The sequence below is a fragment of the Notechis scutatus genome, chromosome 1 (assembly GCF_049901735.1).
Source record: "Notechis scutatus isolate UNSWTSFEM ecotype Mainland chromosome 1, rNotScu1.2, whole genome shotgun sequence".
NCBI classification, from domain to species: domain Eukaryota; kingdom Metazoa; phylum Chordata; class Lepidosauria; order Squamata; family Elapidae; genus Notechis; species Notechis scutatus.
The window spans coordinates 144,648,679-144,662,447 of record NC_142009.1 but is presented as its reverse complement, the minus strand read 5'-3'; the positions used below and the strand labels follow the sequence as shown (position 1 = coordinate 144,662,447).

General features: G+C 38.1%; 1 protein-coding gene across 6 annotated transcripts in view; it reads right to left on the bottom strand.

Moving 5' to 3' along the window:
* The window catches only part of SIL1 (SIL1 nucleotide exchange factor), a 51,220-nt gene that overhangs the window by 29,181 nt on the left and 8,270 nt on the right, over positions 1 to 13,769 (bottom strand). For all 6 annotated transcript variants that reach the window (XM_087948014.1, XM_087947993.1, XM_087948003.1 and 3 more), the window contains 3 exons: positions 6,922 to 7,030; positions 5,134 to 5,325; positions 3,916 to 4,037 (listed from right to left, as the gene is read on the bottom strand). In XM_087948014.1, coding sequence (XP_087804140.1) covers positions 3,916 to 4,037; positions 5,134 to 5,325; positions 6,922 to 7,030 — 423 coding nt within the window. The remainder of the gene's footprint in view (positions 1 to 3,915; positions 4,038 to 5,133; positions 5,326 to 6,921; positions 7,031 to 13,769) is intronic.

The following is a 13,769-nucleotide window of genomic DNA, read 5'->3' as shown; positions in this document are numbered from 1 at the left end:
ATAACTTTGCTTTACAAAAGCAAATTCAGGAGAAGAAAAACTGAACAAAAAACAAAGCTTCTAATAAAAATATCTAAAAACAAAACACTATAGGTAAATGTATTTTAGAAAGACAGTTCAATTTCCGTATTTTTCATAAGAAAGTAAAAGACGGTGCAGTTAAGTGGTGCCATTTGCACAGTAAAAGTTAAATGATCAAAATAACAGGAAAAAGTCAAGTTTTTGAAAAAAATAAAATAAATCTAAAGGATAGCTTTCTGAAATAAAGGGTTATCCTTTCTAACAGATTTCCCCCAAGGTTTCTGGTTTTGTGGAACGACAAAAAGTGAGCGGCTGGCGTGTGCACCCACCACTCCCTTAAATGGAGCTTGCGCATGTGAGGATGTGTGTTCGCACACACTCGCCAGCTGTTTCTGATTGCAAATCCCTCATGGTCCATTAATGGGCTGTGGCCCACAGGTTGGGACCCCTGCTTTATAATAAAGCACGTATGGTCACTAATTATCTATCAAAATTCTTGTAAGAGAGGAATGAAAAGAAGCCACAGGGAGAGCACTTTTCACTCACATTCCCCAGAAATTATATTGTCATTTTTGACAGCCACTGATAGCCTTATCCTGTACAGATGTGTACAGGGGTGAGATTCAAAAATCCCAGCAACTGGGCAGCGAACCAGTTGCTGTGTGGGTGTGGCCATGGTGGGCGTGGCCTACCAGAACTTTCGGGAGGGCTGTTTTTTGCCTTCCCAGGGGTCCAGAGGCTTCCTTCGGGACTCTGGGGGGACGAAAATGGCCTCCCCTGGGCTCTAGAGGCCCTCTGGAAGCCGGAAACAGGCCCGTTTTGTGGTACAGGTAGTCAACAACTTACAGTGACAATAGAGCATAACATTTATGTTGCTAAGTGAGAAATGAGTTAAGTGAGTTTTGCTCCATTTTACAACTTTTCTTGCCATATTTGTTAAGCGAATCACTGCAGTTCTTAAGTTAGCAACACGGTTATTAAGTGAACCTGGCTTCCCCATTGACTTTGCTTGTCAGAAAATCGCAAAAGGTGATCACATGACCCCCCCCGGGACACTGCAACCGTCATAAATATGAACCAGTGTCAAGCATCTAAATGTAAATCACATGACTATGGGGATGCTGCAAATTAGTGTGAAAAACGGTCATAAGTCACTTTTTCCAGTGCTGTTGTAACTTCAAATGGTCACTAAATGAAATGTTGTAAGTTGAGGACTACCTGTAGTGTCATTAACTTGAGCCAATGAGAACCGATTCCCATATTTTTCACTGAATGAATTTCCAAGGCCATAACACCCCCGCGTAGCCATGGGACCAACCATATGAACTGGCCAAGCACAGCATGTAATTACTGTTTCTGTGGGGGTAGATCCTTATAAGACTTTTTTCAACAGTATGACCCTGAATTAGAAACAGAATGTATGTTTGCAATGATTAAGGAAGCCTTAGGGAGCGTCATTCCTGACTTTCACTATCTATCGATTTGAGGATTCAGGAAACATATGTCCAACAAAATAAGGCAGAAGATAGTGATGGGGATGTCTTTTTGTAGAACAGAACATTCTCTTCATTCTAGTTGGACTACAATCACCTGGAATTAATATTAGCCTTTTGTTCTTAAAGAAACAGGAGACTTCAGCACAGCTATATTCTCATTTTGCAAATGCATGCAGGGAGACCTTCTTGCTTCTAACAATAAACATACAGCTTTTGCATATCCTTTACAGAAATATGCTGAATTATATATGGTTTTAATTAATATACGTATTTGCCTTTGAATAGGTACATTTCAGATGTTGTTACATTTTAACCTATGCCAATATACAAACTTTTGAAAGATTACTGAATGAACAGAAGATAATAGCTATTATCTGACATAGACAAGAGATATTGGTTCACATTATGAAATTTGTTACTTGGTGTGATTCCAGCTTTTTCACACACTGCTATACATGGCATTCATTTCTTTTGTTTTGGGATTCTGCAGTTTATATCTTATAACTGACATGCATTTAGGCAATTTCTATATATCCCATTAAATCATTAAAGTGCAAGTTTCTGTGCACTGTCAGCTCTAAATTTCTCTATTGATTTTGTTTTGTTTAAGGCACTTAAAATGCCAGCAGGTAAGATGGTGTTTGCCAACACAATGTACTAATCAAGCCCCAGGTCAAAACACAGAATGAATTCTGGTATGAATACTTTGGAATATATCTGACAACATAATGGATTGGAAGTGTTCCAATTGAATTTTTAAAAACTTGATTTTGCTAATCTGCAACACAATACAAGCTGGCCTTCTGAAATATGACCTTATAGAAAGGCTGTCAACTATAAAACGTGTATACAAAATGTTTGGAAGTGTGGCTCAAGGCTCATGATTTAATTGGTGTAAACTGCCGGAACCCTGACAAAGGCATAGATTAGCAAACAACGAAGTATATAAAGGTGGTTTTGATTTTCACATGACATGCCCATTACCTATATATACACAGTAACATTTAACCATGCCACAAAAAGGTGGAGCTGGGTTAAGCAATTTCCAAAAGTAGAGATGTTCATGGACAAGCTTCAGTATTCACGTCGAATGGTTCTTTAAAATATTAATGGCACCCTAAAAATGAAAGCAATGTTCACATTTTTGCTTTGAGAAGAGATCTGAAAGATACCCAGGGCAGACTAATGCAAACTTTTTAAGCATTTATCTGACTACAACTGATAAGGACAGACATACTTAGGACCTAATGATGAAAATCGAAGGGGGGGGGGGGAGGGTTTGCAAGGTTGCAAATCACTTTTACTTCAATAATCAATACGAAGGTGAGTTTTGGGCCTTTCTGAATCTTGATGCGTTTGGTTATAATCTCAGAGAGCATCTATTCCTTTTTATATGCTATGTTTCTGACACTAGAATCCTTTCAGCAAGGATACTTAAAAATCTAATTATCAGCTAATTCCCCAAAGTTTGTATTGCTCTAGTTTTTGTTGTATGAAGCAGCACTGATAACCTCACCTGGCTGTGTGAAGGGGGAAGCAATCTGCTATGTGAAAGCCGCATTTCAGCAGGTGGGTAAATTGTTTTCAAAAATTGCAAAAGAGGTTTAAAAAAGCCATTTAAAGCCACTTAGCAACTGCAGGGTATTTTCACTGCACTCACTTCAGGATCTATCAGTCGTGATAACAGGAGCGATACACAGCATTGCCAGGAAAATCTGGAATTGTGAAACTGTATTGGTGGTACAGGTAGTCCTCAACTTACAGTCACAATTGAGCCCAATACTTCTGTTGCTAAGCGAGAGAGATGTTAAGTGAGTTTTGCCCCATTTTTATTGTCTTCCTTCAGTTGTTAAGGGAATCACTGCGGTTGATAAACTAGTAACACGGTTGTTAAGTGAAATCTGGCTTCCCCATTGACTTTGCTTGAGGAAAGATTGCAAAAAGGGGATCACATGACCCTGGGATACTGCAACCGTCATAAATAGGAGTCAATTGCTGTTCTGCATTTTGATCATGTGACTATAGGGATGCTGCAACGGTTTTAAGTACGAAAAACGATCATGTCATTTTTTTTCAGTGCCGTTGAAACTTTGAACAGTCACTGAATGAACTATTGTAAGTTGACAAATACCTAGCATGATTTTTCAGGATCCTTGCAATATAAGCCCTATCCCAAAAATAAGCCCCAGTTAAGATTGTCAGCCAGACCGATGCCATTTAGTACCACATTTCCCCGTAAATAAGACCTAACTGGAAAATAAGCCCTATGCATCTTTTGGAGCAAAAATTAATGTAAGACCTGGTTTTATTTTGGGGAGTACCTGTATTGACATTTTCTTTGGCTTACTCCTTTTTTACCCAGATTCTTAAAGCAACAGGTATACGTCGAGATGCTCACCTGGACAGTGCAGCTCCCAATACAAAAGAGGCATATTCTTTCATCAGGGGTTCACTGCTGTTCAGCCCATTAATCAAAAGTTGCAAGCCACCAAGGGAAAGCAAATCTTTCGCATTATCCACCTATGAAAGATACAGTTCCACATGCAAGGTAAGTGCTTCATTAAAATATATGTATACAGAGATAAATCAATCCACGCATTCCAGAAGCTAAATGATAAAGAGGCTTTAAAATCAAATGCAAAGCCTCTTGCCTCAAATCATATAACACTGCTGCAACTTTGGGCCCAGCCTCTTTGCAACCTTTTACAATGTTGGGAAAGGTCACACATCCTGCCTGTGTTTATTTTTTTAGAGAGAGAATATTCCTTGAGTAGAATCCCACCCACTGGGATCTCTGGATCCAACCCTACTGTTATTTAGTTAGAATCAGCCTCGGGGGGGAGGGGATTAATTGAAAATTAAGTTACTGTGATTAGCTTGCAAACTTCCTATACAAACAATGTACTTTCTAGAAGGAAGAAAGCTACAGTTCGTAGTTCTTTAGAATACATCCCAGGGAATCTAGTGAGTTAAATGGTATTCTAAGTACGACTTAATTAATAAGGTTAGGGAGTTAAAAAAAAAGAACACTTGGGAGGCAGTAATAAGCAGATTAGAAACTCATCAGCCAGTACAAATGATGTGGAATGAGAATTTAGAACATTGATCGTAAAATGACTAAGCTGACATGAGATGTGGTTAAGAGAAAGAGTTTAATGTTAGCCTTGATGAATCGGGGAAAGCCTTTGTAAAAGAACAATGGTGTAGTACTCTAATTCAAATCATGCACGATTCAAAATTTGAACAAATGAGTTGAGGTTCTTTATTCAGGAAAGGACGAATCTGTTAAGACCCGTTTGACAGATGCGATGGTAGCACAGTGGTTAGAATGCAGTACTGCAAGCAAAGTCGGCTCACTGCTAGGAGTTTGATCCTGACCGACTCAAGGTTGACTCAGCCTTCCATCCTTCTGAATCAGTAAAATGAAAACCCAGATTATTGGGGTCCATACACTGACATTTGCAAACAGCTGAGAAAATGCTGTAAAGCACCGTGAAGCGGTACATAAGTGTAGGTGCTATTGCTAAGTACTATTCTACAAAACATGTAGTCATGTAAATGTCAATTCCAGGAATTCCCCCAACAACTGCTGGTATTTTTTTAAAAAAAATTCTACCTGATGGACATAGTACTCAAGATCAGAAAGTGCTGTGATTTTCTCCTCAAGCGTTGAAGCTGAATTGTTGAATTTGTTGATTAGTTTAAGCATAATTTCAAGGTCGGTTTCCAGCTGCAGATTGAGCTCCCTGAATTCTTCCTTTAGCTTTTCAATGGGACGGAATCTGCGTCGGATGTCTTCCTGGTGAGCCTAGAAAATGGGGGCAGCAAACCCAAAGACTATAAGCCAAAAGTAAACATGCAGACATTCATGATTGTTTCTCCCAACAAACGCTGCTTCTTAGCTCCACATAAACAACATCTATTACTTTGTGGCCAGATACAGGAATAAATAAACATCCCTTAATAACTCCAATCTACTGGTTTTGTAAAATGCCTATTCTCGTTTTAGGGCTGCTTCTTTCTAGAAACTGGGATAGGGATGGGGAAAGAGAAAGAAAACAACCCTCTGGATTTTAATAAATCTATTTCTACTTAATGCCTGAAATTTCTGTTGTTTTACTTTCTAGCAATCACCTGCTAGAAATGTCAACTGATACATGCACTGAAGCAATGCATTCAGAAAGCAAAGAATCAGGCCCCTAGTTTGAAACATCTACAAGCCAGAATGAGGAAGAGTCTGAACAAAGTGAAAAACATATGAAAAAGACTCAGCAATGTTAGAACACAATTTAAGCCACAAGGTGGTCTTTCAACGGCTCATCTGCTATACTCTCAGGTGCTTTTTGCTGGGTAGGCAATGAGCTGATGCTCAAATGTCTTTATAAAAACTGGAACATCTGCTGCAATTGCCTGGGAACTACCCGAGTTTTTAATTTAAAAAAAAAACAAACTCAAAATCATTTCCATCTGAATCCTGTCAGTAAAAAAAAAAAAAATGGATGGATACACACATTGATGGCTATTAAATTAGCTTCCTTACCTGCTCTTACGCATGGATCCTCACAAAAGCATTAGAAAATAAAAGAAGAAAGGCATTTAGAAGCCAAAGACAGATTGCTTCATTAGAGCAGAAGCACATTACCCAAACTCCCTCTAAAACAGGGGTCCCCAAACTGTGGACCGCCGCCCACTAGTGGGCCGTGAGGGGTTTGCAACTGGGCCATGGAAACAGCTGGCGGGCTCCCATGTATGCATCTTCATTTGCGGGAGCAGCAGGGGAGCACATGCGTTTAGGCTCCATTTGCCTGAGCGGCAGGCACACATGCGTGCTGCTCATGCAAATGAAGCTGCATGTACGCTTGCCAGCTGCTAGCATGAACCATCCTCCCCGCACTAGTCCACAAAGCCAGAAATATTGGGGAACTCTGTCATCTCCCAATTGTAATTTGCGATGTGAACACAATGATACATCATGAACTGTGTGCCTACTGACCACATTTTATTTTCATTCTAATTAAAATTACATTACAAATTAAATTACAGAGAGTTTGGTTTGCTTGTTTGCTTGTTTATAAGATTTATGTGCTGCCATCTTGATTAATATATGTTCCCTGGATGTCATTCAAAAACTCAAGTGTGGGCCTCAGTCTGAAAAAAAGAATGTGCATCCCTGCACTGAAAATGGAGGGTTGTTTCTCTTGCTCTTTCAGGGAAGAAAACAGACATGAGAAGGAAGTAGAGATTATTGGGACTCAGCCAGACCAGATCGCATCCATTTTCTTGGTTCACATTTGTTTCATGGATTTCACTTCTTTTATCAACATTGTCCCCACTGAGTTTAAGAATATGAGTGCTAAGTGCTTGGCAGCCTTCCCACTGCTGTTTTCCTGGATTTATATCATACCTTTTCTTCTGGCGTATCATCTGCCTTCTTGGTTTCTTTCATTTTAGCCAAGGCCCTTTTGAGTTCTTGCGTTGTGAATGAATTTGGGTCAACATCTATTTGGCCTAGCCTAGCATAAAAACATAAACCATAAACAATGTGTCAACAATGGAACAGATATATCCTCTTCAGAAAAGTCATCCTGACTCTATTTATTTAACTAAGCCAAAAAAAAAATGGAGGAAACAGTACATGGCACAAAGCAAGGTTTACTCATATATTGTTTTCATATCAGAGCTGGGTAAGTTTTTAAGAAAAACCTGTAGTCATTTAAGCTACGCTCCAAAGCCATCAGCAGAAATGGACAGAAAGTTTGTCTATGTACTAATACCCCTGTATTTTTAATGTCTATTTTAATTTAAAATGTCACCCAAAAGAAAGACACAGATAATTCAAGAGCTGACTGAGAGTGAAAAGTATTTTCTCTGTTCAGAGTACATACCATTGTAGAAGGCATACTGAGGACCTGTAATATATAGTTTCTGCAAAACTAAGGAGTACTTTAGACATACAATGAATAAATCAATAAATGGGGAGGGGGGGAGAGACAAGAGGTAGACAAGAAGACAGAGAGTGAGAAAATGTATGTACAGGATTATAAAGGTGCCTTGATTAGAGTGTGAACTTTTTTAAAATTTTGAGGGCTCTGGTTTTTATTTTTCCATATATTCATAATAATTTGATGGTTGCTGTCCATCAGGGATTATATTGTATATGGCAAATAACCATACTACCTCTTTTAAAGAAAAATTTAAAAACCTGCCTATTGGAAAATTATGAATCTATAAGCAAAACCATGTTCTGAAGGGAGAGCAGAGAGCAGAAAAGACCTGAATAAAAATAGAAATTCATCAGACTATAAGCATTGAGAATTAATGTCTTCATACGTTATCCATTAAAAGGGGACCCATGATAGAAAAGCAGCTGTGCTATTTTTGTGACTTTGCTTCCAAAGTTGCAAAACTCTCCAGTTTCACCAACCCCCTAGTGCAGAGTTAGACTTCCCAGCTGAAGACATCGAAATCCAACACTATAGAGATGACTTCCGGTTTGCAAGGCTTCGGCAGCGGCAGGGATTCGCGATACCACGCGATCCGTGCTGCGCTCGCTGCCAAGGTGCCCCCGATCCGCTTGGATTTGGGAGATACAGCTGCCCCGTAGAGGCAGCTAAAGACAGGGGGGATCCGGATAGGGGTTTGGGGGTGTCACAGACCCCCTCCCCAGCCGGCAAAACCCCCTTTTCCCAAGGCGGAGGAGCGGCGGTCAGTAATGGCCACCACAAAGAAACCTGCAGCCGGACAAGATTGTGCAGGAGGAAGAAAGTCGGAAGAGTTGTGAACGTGGTTTTTGACCGGGATAAAGTAAGAGAAAGTACCCTGGAATTTGAAAGTTGCTAAAGATAAATTGTTTCCAGAGAGAGTTACAAGCGGCGAATGGAATTCTAAAAGGGAAAGTTTTTTTTTTCTTTCTTTCTTTTCACTCTCCTTCCTAACGTGACAGCGGATGGAACTATAAGAGAAATCGGAAAACCTGCATTGGAGGTAATTAAATGCTGAAGGGATAAGGATTTCTGAACATTTAATTTGAAAATAAGGAGAAGATTGCCTAGAATTCTAAAGAGTTATTAAACATTAATAAGACTTCTAAAAGATATATTTTAAATGGAACTTTGTGACTAAACACCAACCCCAGAAAGAGAAAGTGAAGAAGGAGAAAGTACTTAAAAGAAACAGCTTATTTGGATTGCTTGGTGATTTTGGAACTTCTGAGAACTATCTCTGATTAAAAGCACTTGGGTGGTTGTTTGGAAAAACTTTTTCTCTCTATAATGGCATCACTTGTGGATGGATTGAAACTTGAATACCAAAAATATAAAAAAGAAGAGCAAGAAGGGAAGGATTCTCTTGGCACCCTTTTTCAATTTTTAGACATGGCGGTTTGTACTTATGAAAAGCTGACTGCGCAACAGGATGACTGGGATAAAGAAGAAGCCATTTTTGATGAACAAGTGACTTTAGTGGGGGAAGGAAAGGAGAAAGAGAAAAAGGAAAGGGGGACTTTAAGACTTGGAAAAACAACCAAAAAAGAGAAGAATAAGGTGAAAAGTGGATACCATGTTAGAAAACAACAGAAAGGAGGAAAGCAGTACAAAAGGGAGGTGGAGAGACAAGGGGGTAAAGAGGGCAAGGAGAAGAATAAGCAAGGGAGAAAGGAAGGGACGAGAAGCCTCAATGGTGGGGAGCAAGATGCAAAGAAACAAAAGTCTTTTAGAGATAATGGGTAAACTTTATTGAAAAAGGGATTCTAGAAAGGTACATAAGATTGTATTTTTATATTTGTACTTAGAAATAATCTTGGAAAATTGGGAACAATATGTAATTTAAAATGTGATAAAATATTTAGTATAATTTAGTGAAATTTTTGTCAAGGGGAACATTTTAACGAAACAATGATTTAAAATATGTGATGGGGGGGAAATAATTATGGAAAGCATAAGTGTTCCCATAAAGGCATGATATTTAATTGAAATGGGTAAAATGTTTAATATTAATATTAATGATTAGATTGTGTTATCCCAGTTAAATTTTTTGTGAAATGAGAGATTTGAAGTAGGAGAAGGGGGAACATTCTAATGAAATAATGATTTAAAATATGTGAGGTGGGGGGGAAATAACTATGGAAAGTAGGTGTTCCCATAAAAGTATGATATTTAACTGAAAAGTAATGTGTTAAGTGTTTAAGATATAAATGAATATTAATATTAATGAATAGATTTGTATTGACAATGATAATATTGTATAATTTTATAATGTACCAAACAGAATCCCAATGTAAGCTATGTATTTTATATTAAGTATTATAAATGTAGGGGAAAGAGATAAAGGCGTCATACTCCAATTAGTGTACAGGAGAAGTTTTCTTTAAAGAAGAAAGATAAATGGATAGCTGGAAATAGAACAGACAAAGAATAATAAATATTATAATTTAAATTGAGATGAGATAAATAAAATAAAACTAAGAAAATTTAAAAGAGATGAGAAGCTATATAGAAAATTGAAAATGGTAATAAGATATGGAATGGTATACAAAATGAATATGAATTTGAATTTGTGTCTGTACAAAGAGTTGTAACCCGGGACTAAGCAACTTTCAGAAAAGATGTTTTTTATGTTTCTCTGTTTTGTGTTTTTGTGTGTTTATGCTTGATTGAGCTAATAAAACCTTGGAGGAATGTTAGAAGAGGACAATTGAGAATAAAAGATAGAAGAATCAGAAGGAAAAATAAGTATAGTGAATAAAAACATATAAAATAGATAAATATAGAAAAGAAATATAATTGAATAAAAGTAAAGGGAGAAATAATGAGGAACTTGAAAGGATATGTATGTGTTTATAAGGAGATGTGTCAATGGTGTATAAAATGTTTTATTTGTTTAAAATTTACAAATAACTTTCAGAAAAGAGGTTTTATGTTCTTATGTTTCATGTTTTGTATGTCTTTAAAAATTAATAAAATTTGTTCAAAAAAAAGAAAAGAAATCCAACACTATAATGCTACAGGAAGACCCTTATTACAAAGGTAGAGTCCCCAGCATGCCATCATAAACCTTTCCATATACAGGTAGTCTTCAACTTACAACAGTTCATTTAGTGACCGTCTGAAATTACAACAGCATGAGAAAAAGTGACTTATGACCATGTTTCATACTTACGACCACTGCAGCACCCCTGGGATCATGTGATCAAAATCAGGACATTTGGCAACTGACTCACATTTATGAGGGTTGCAGTGACTTGGGGACACGTAGATCCTCTTTTGTGACCTTCTGACAAGCAAAGTCAATGGGGGAAGCCAGATTCACTTAAAAACCAGGTTACTAACTTATCAACTGCAGTGATTCACTTAACGACTGTGGCAAGGAAAGGTTGTAAAATGAGGTAAAACTCATTTAAACAAATGTCGCACTTAACAATAGAAATTTTGGACTCAGTTGTGGTCGCAAGTCAAGGACTGCCTGTATTTTGTAAAAACTGATCCCTTGGAAGATAATCTTTCTAAATTTTTTTGCCCAAATAATGTATTTTTCATATTGCATCAAATTCTTAATCTCTTGGTCCTCGCACTTAAATATGCTAATTAGCATAAATGTTACTTTTCCATCAAAATGCAATCTTTATGCCAGAGGAACAATTAAGCATAATCACTACTGATATGTTGATAGAATCGTTAGGTAGATAATTTTCTTATTATTTATAAAATAATAAGAAATAATAAAATAACTTTTATTATTTATTTAAATTCCATCTTCCAGCTTGGATAAACAATCAAAATGGCTTACAAAATGTTACTCCCCGATATATTATGTACCCCCTGGTTAATTTTTGAAGCCCCAAGGTTAAGAATAATAAGGATTCTAATTCTGAAAAGTGTTTACAATGTATTATAAAAGTACAATCAATGGCTGGGGTATACCCCAGCCATGGATTGTACTTTTATAATACATTATAAACACTTTTAAGATCAATCAACTTTATTAGGGAATAAGCTTTCATGAGTAGCAGCTCTTGACACAAAATGAATAGAGCAGGTTCACTATTACACTTAGAGGACTTTAAATACAGAAAGTGGAAGCAAGAGAAAGGTGGGTGGAGAAAAACAGGCTAATGGGTTTACATAATAGCGTAACTGAAAGCCCCATCAATTAGCAGAAATAATGGTCTAAGAACTCATTGTCCCTATTCAAATCTTCTCTAATGGATTGCATTTTTAATGCCTTGTAATTTAGTTGTCTCTTCTTGGATAGTGCTGATGACATTCCTGTTTCACTCCTGCAATCTTGATGTCAGTGATGGAATGTCCTGGGAGGCTGAAATGTTGGGCCACTCTGTTGTTATTGTTTTGAACTACGATGTATGATTTGTGTTTATTTATTCTCTTATTTATGGCTGAGCTGCACAGTGGCTAGAGGTCTCTGACTCTCGCCTCCCACTCGGAAGGTTGAGAGTTCAATCCTAGATGTTTCTCTATCAGGGCGCAAAGAGAAAACATCTGCTGCGAACTCAGTGTAGGCTTCAGGAAGGGCATCTGGCCAGCAAATGCTCAGCTCCATTCAGTTGCCCGACTTCACCCGATAAAAAGGGATTAAAGGATCATAAAAAGAAAAAAAAATCTCTTGTATAAGGCTAATCTGTCCTACAGAGAATCTGGAGAAGCCTTGCTGGAAGATGATGACATATGCATCACACTAAAGGATAAGTATTAGCAGGACAGAGAAACTTGATCACTGCTATAAATCTGTGTGTGTGTGTGTGTGTGTGTGTGTGTGTGTGTGTGTATGGTATTCAGCTTTGTTCAGGTATTTTCCCATGGCATTATAGTTGTGCTTTTAAAGTTGTAGCAACATTTCGGCAGAATCTCATCTGCCATCATCAGGCAGATGAGATTCTGCCGAAACGTTGCTACAACTTTAAAAGCACAACTATAATGAAGTGGGAAAATACCTGAACAAAGCCGAATACCATACATGTAAGTACCGGCAAAAACTTAAGGAATATATATGTATGTATGTATGTATGTATGTATGTATATGTATGTATGTATGTATGTATGGCCTTCAGCTTTGTTCAGGTATTTTCCCACGTCATTATAGTTGTGCTTTTAAAGTTGTAGCAAGCGTTTCAGCAGAATCTCATCTGCCATCATCAGGCTTCTGTATTGTGTCCGTCTGTGAGTCAGACTTTTACAGTGGTTTCAGATTTAAATTTGGGGCAGCCTATTGCTGTGCCAGAATGGTTTTTCTTCATCCTGATTGGTTGGGAGTCTTGGTCTGTGTTTATTGGTCTCGGAGTTTGCTGTGTTCTGCTTGATTGGTGTCTCTAATATCTTCTGTCTGTTTTTTGGCTCTTTTTGTATCTTGATTGGCTGGCAGCATTGTGTTACTTTATTGGAGGTCTTTAGTGCAGCTTGGCTTCGGGTAAATGGACGGCTATCATTAGTTAGGAAGCTGGGTTTCATCTGGGTGCCTGGTTGGGATGTGTTCGAGCTGGAGGTATCAGGGGGATCTGTTTGTGCCCAGGTGTTTGCCTGGCTTGTGGTGTGGAGATTTTTTTGTTTGTGAGTGCAGGCTTCCAAATGATTGACAGCCTGGTGGAATCATCTCTTCTGTTCATGCTTTCTGGTCTTTTTCAATCTCTATGGCTTCTCTGATGATTCTGTGGCTGGAATTTTCTATAGTGGCTAGGGTTTTGGTGCCATTGAAGTTTATGCTATGACCTGTGGCTTCCATGTGTTGGACTAGTGAGGAAGTGTGTTCCAGCTTTTTGACTGCATTTTGTGTTCATCCAGGCGGGTGCTTATTCTTCTATTGGTCTGTCCAATGTATGTGGCCGGGCATGATGCACAGGGGACTTAGATATGCCTTGGTTTTCCAGGTCAATTTTGTCTTTGGGGTTTCTGAGGATGGCTGCTATTTTTCTGTCTGTTTTGAAGGCAGTCTTGATGTGGTGTCTGTATAGTATCTTACTAATTTTGTCTGTAGTGCCTCTTATGTAGGGCAGGACAGCTGTTCCATGGGTCTGTTCATCTTCTGGTCTCTATATGTCTCATGGATATATATATATATATATATGCCAGCCAATCAAGATACAAAAGAGCCAAAAATATATATATATATATATCAAGCAGAACACACAAACTCCAGACCAATATCCAACCAATCAGGATATTCTGGCACAGCAATAGGCTGCCCAAATTTAAATCTGAAACCACTGTGTCTGACTCACAGACGACACAACAGAAGCCTGATGAT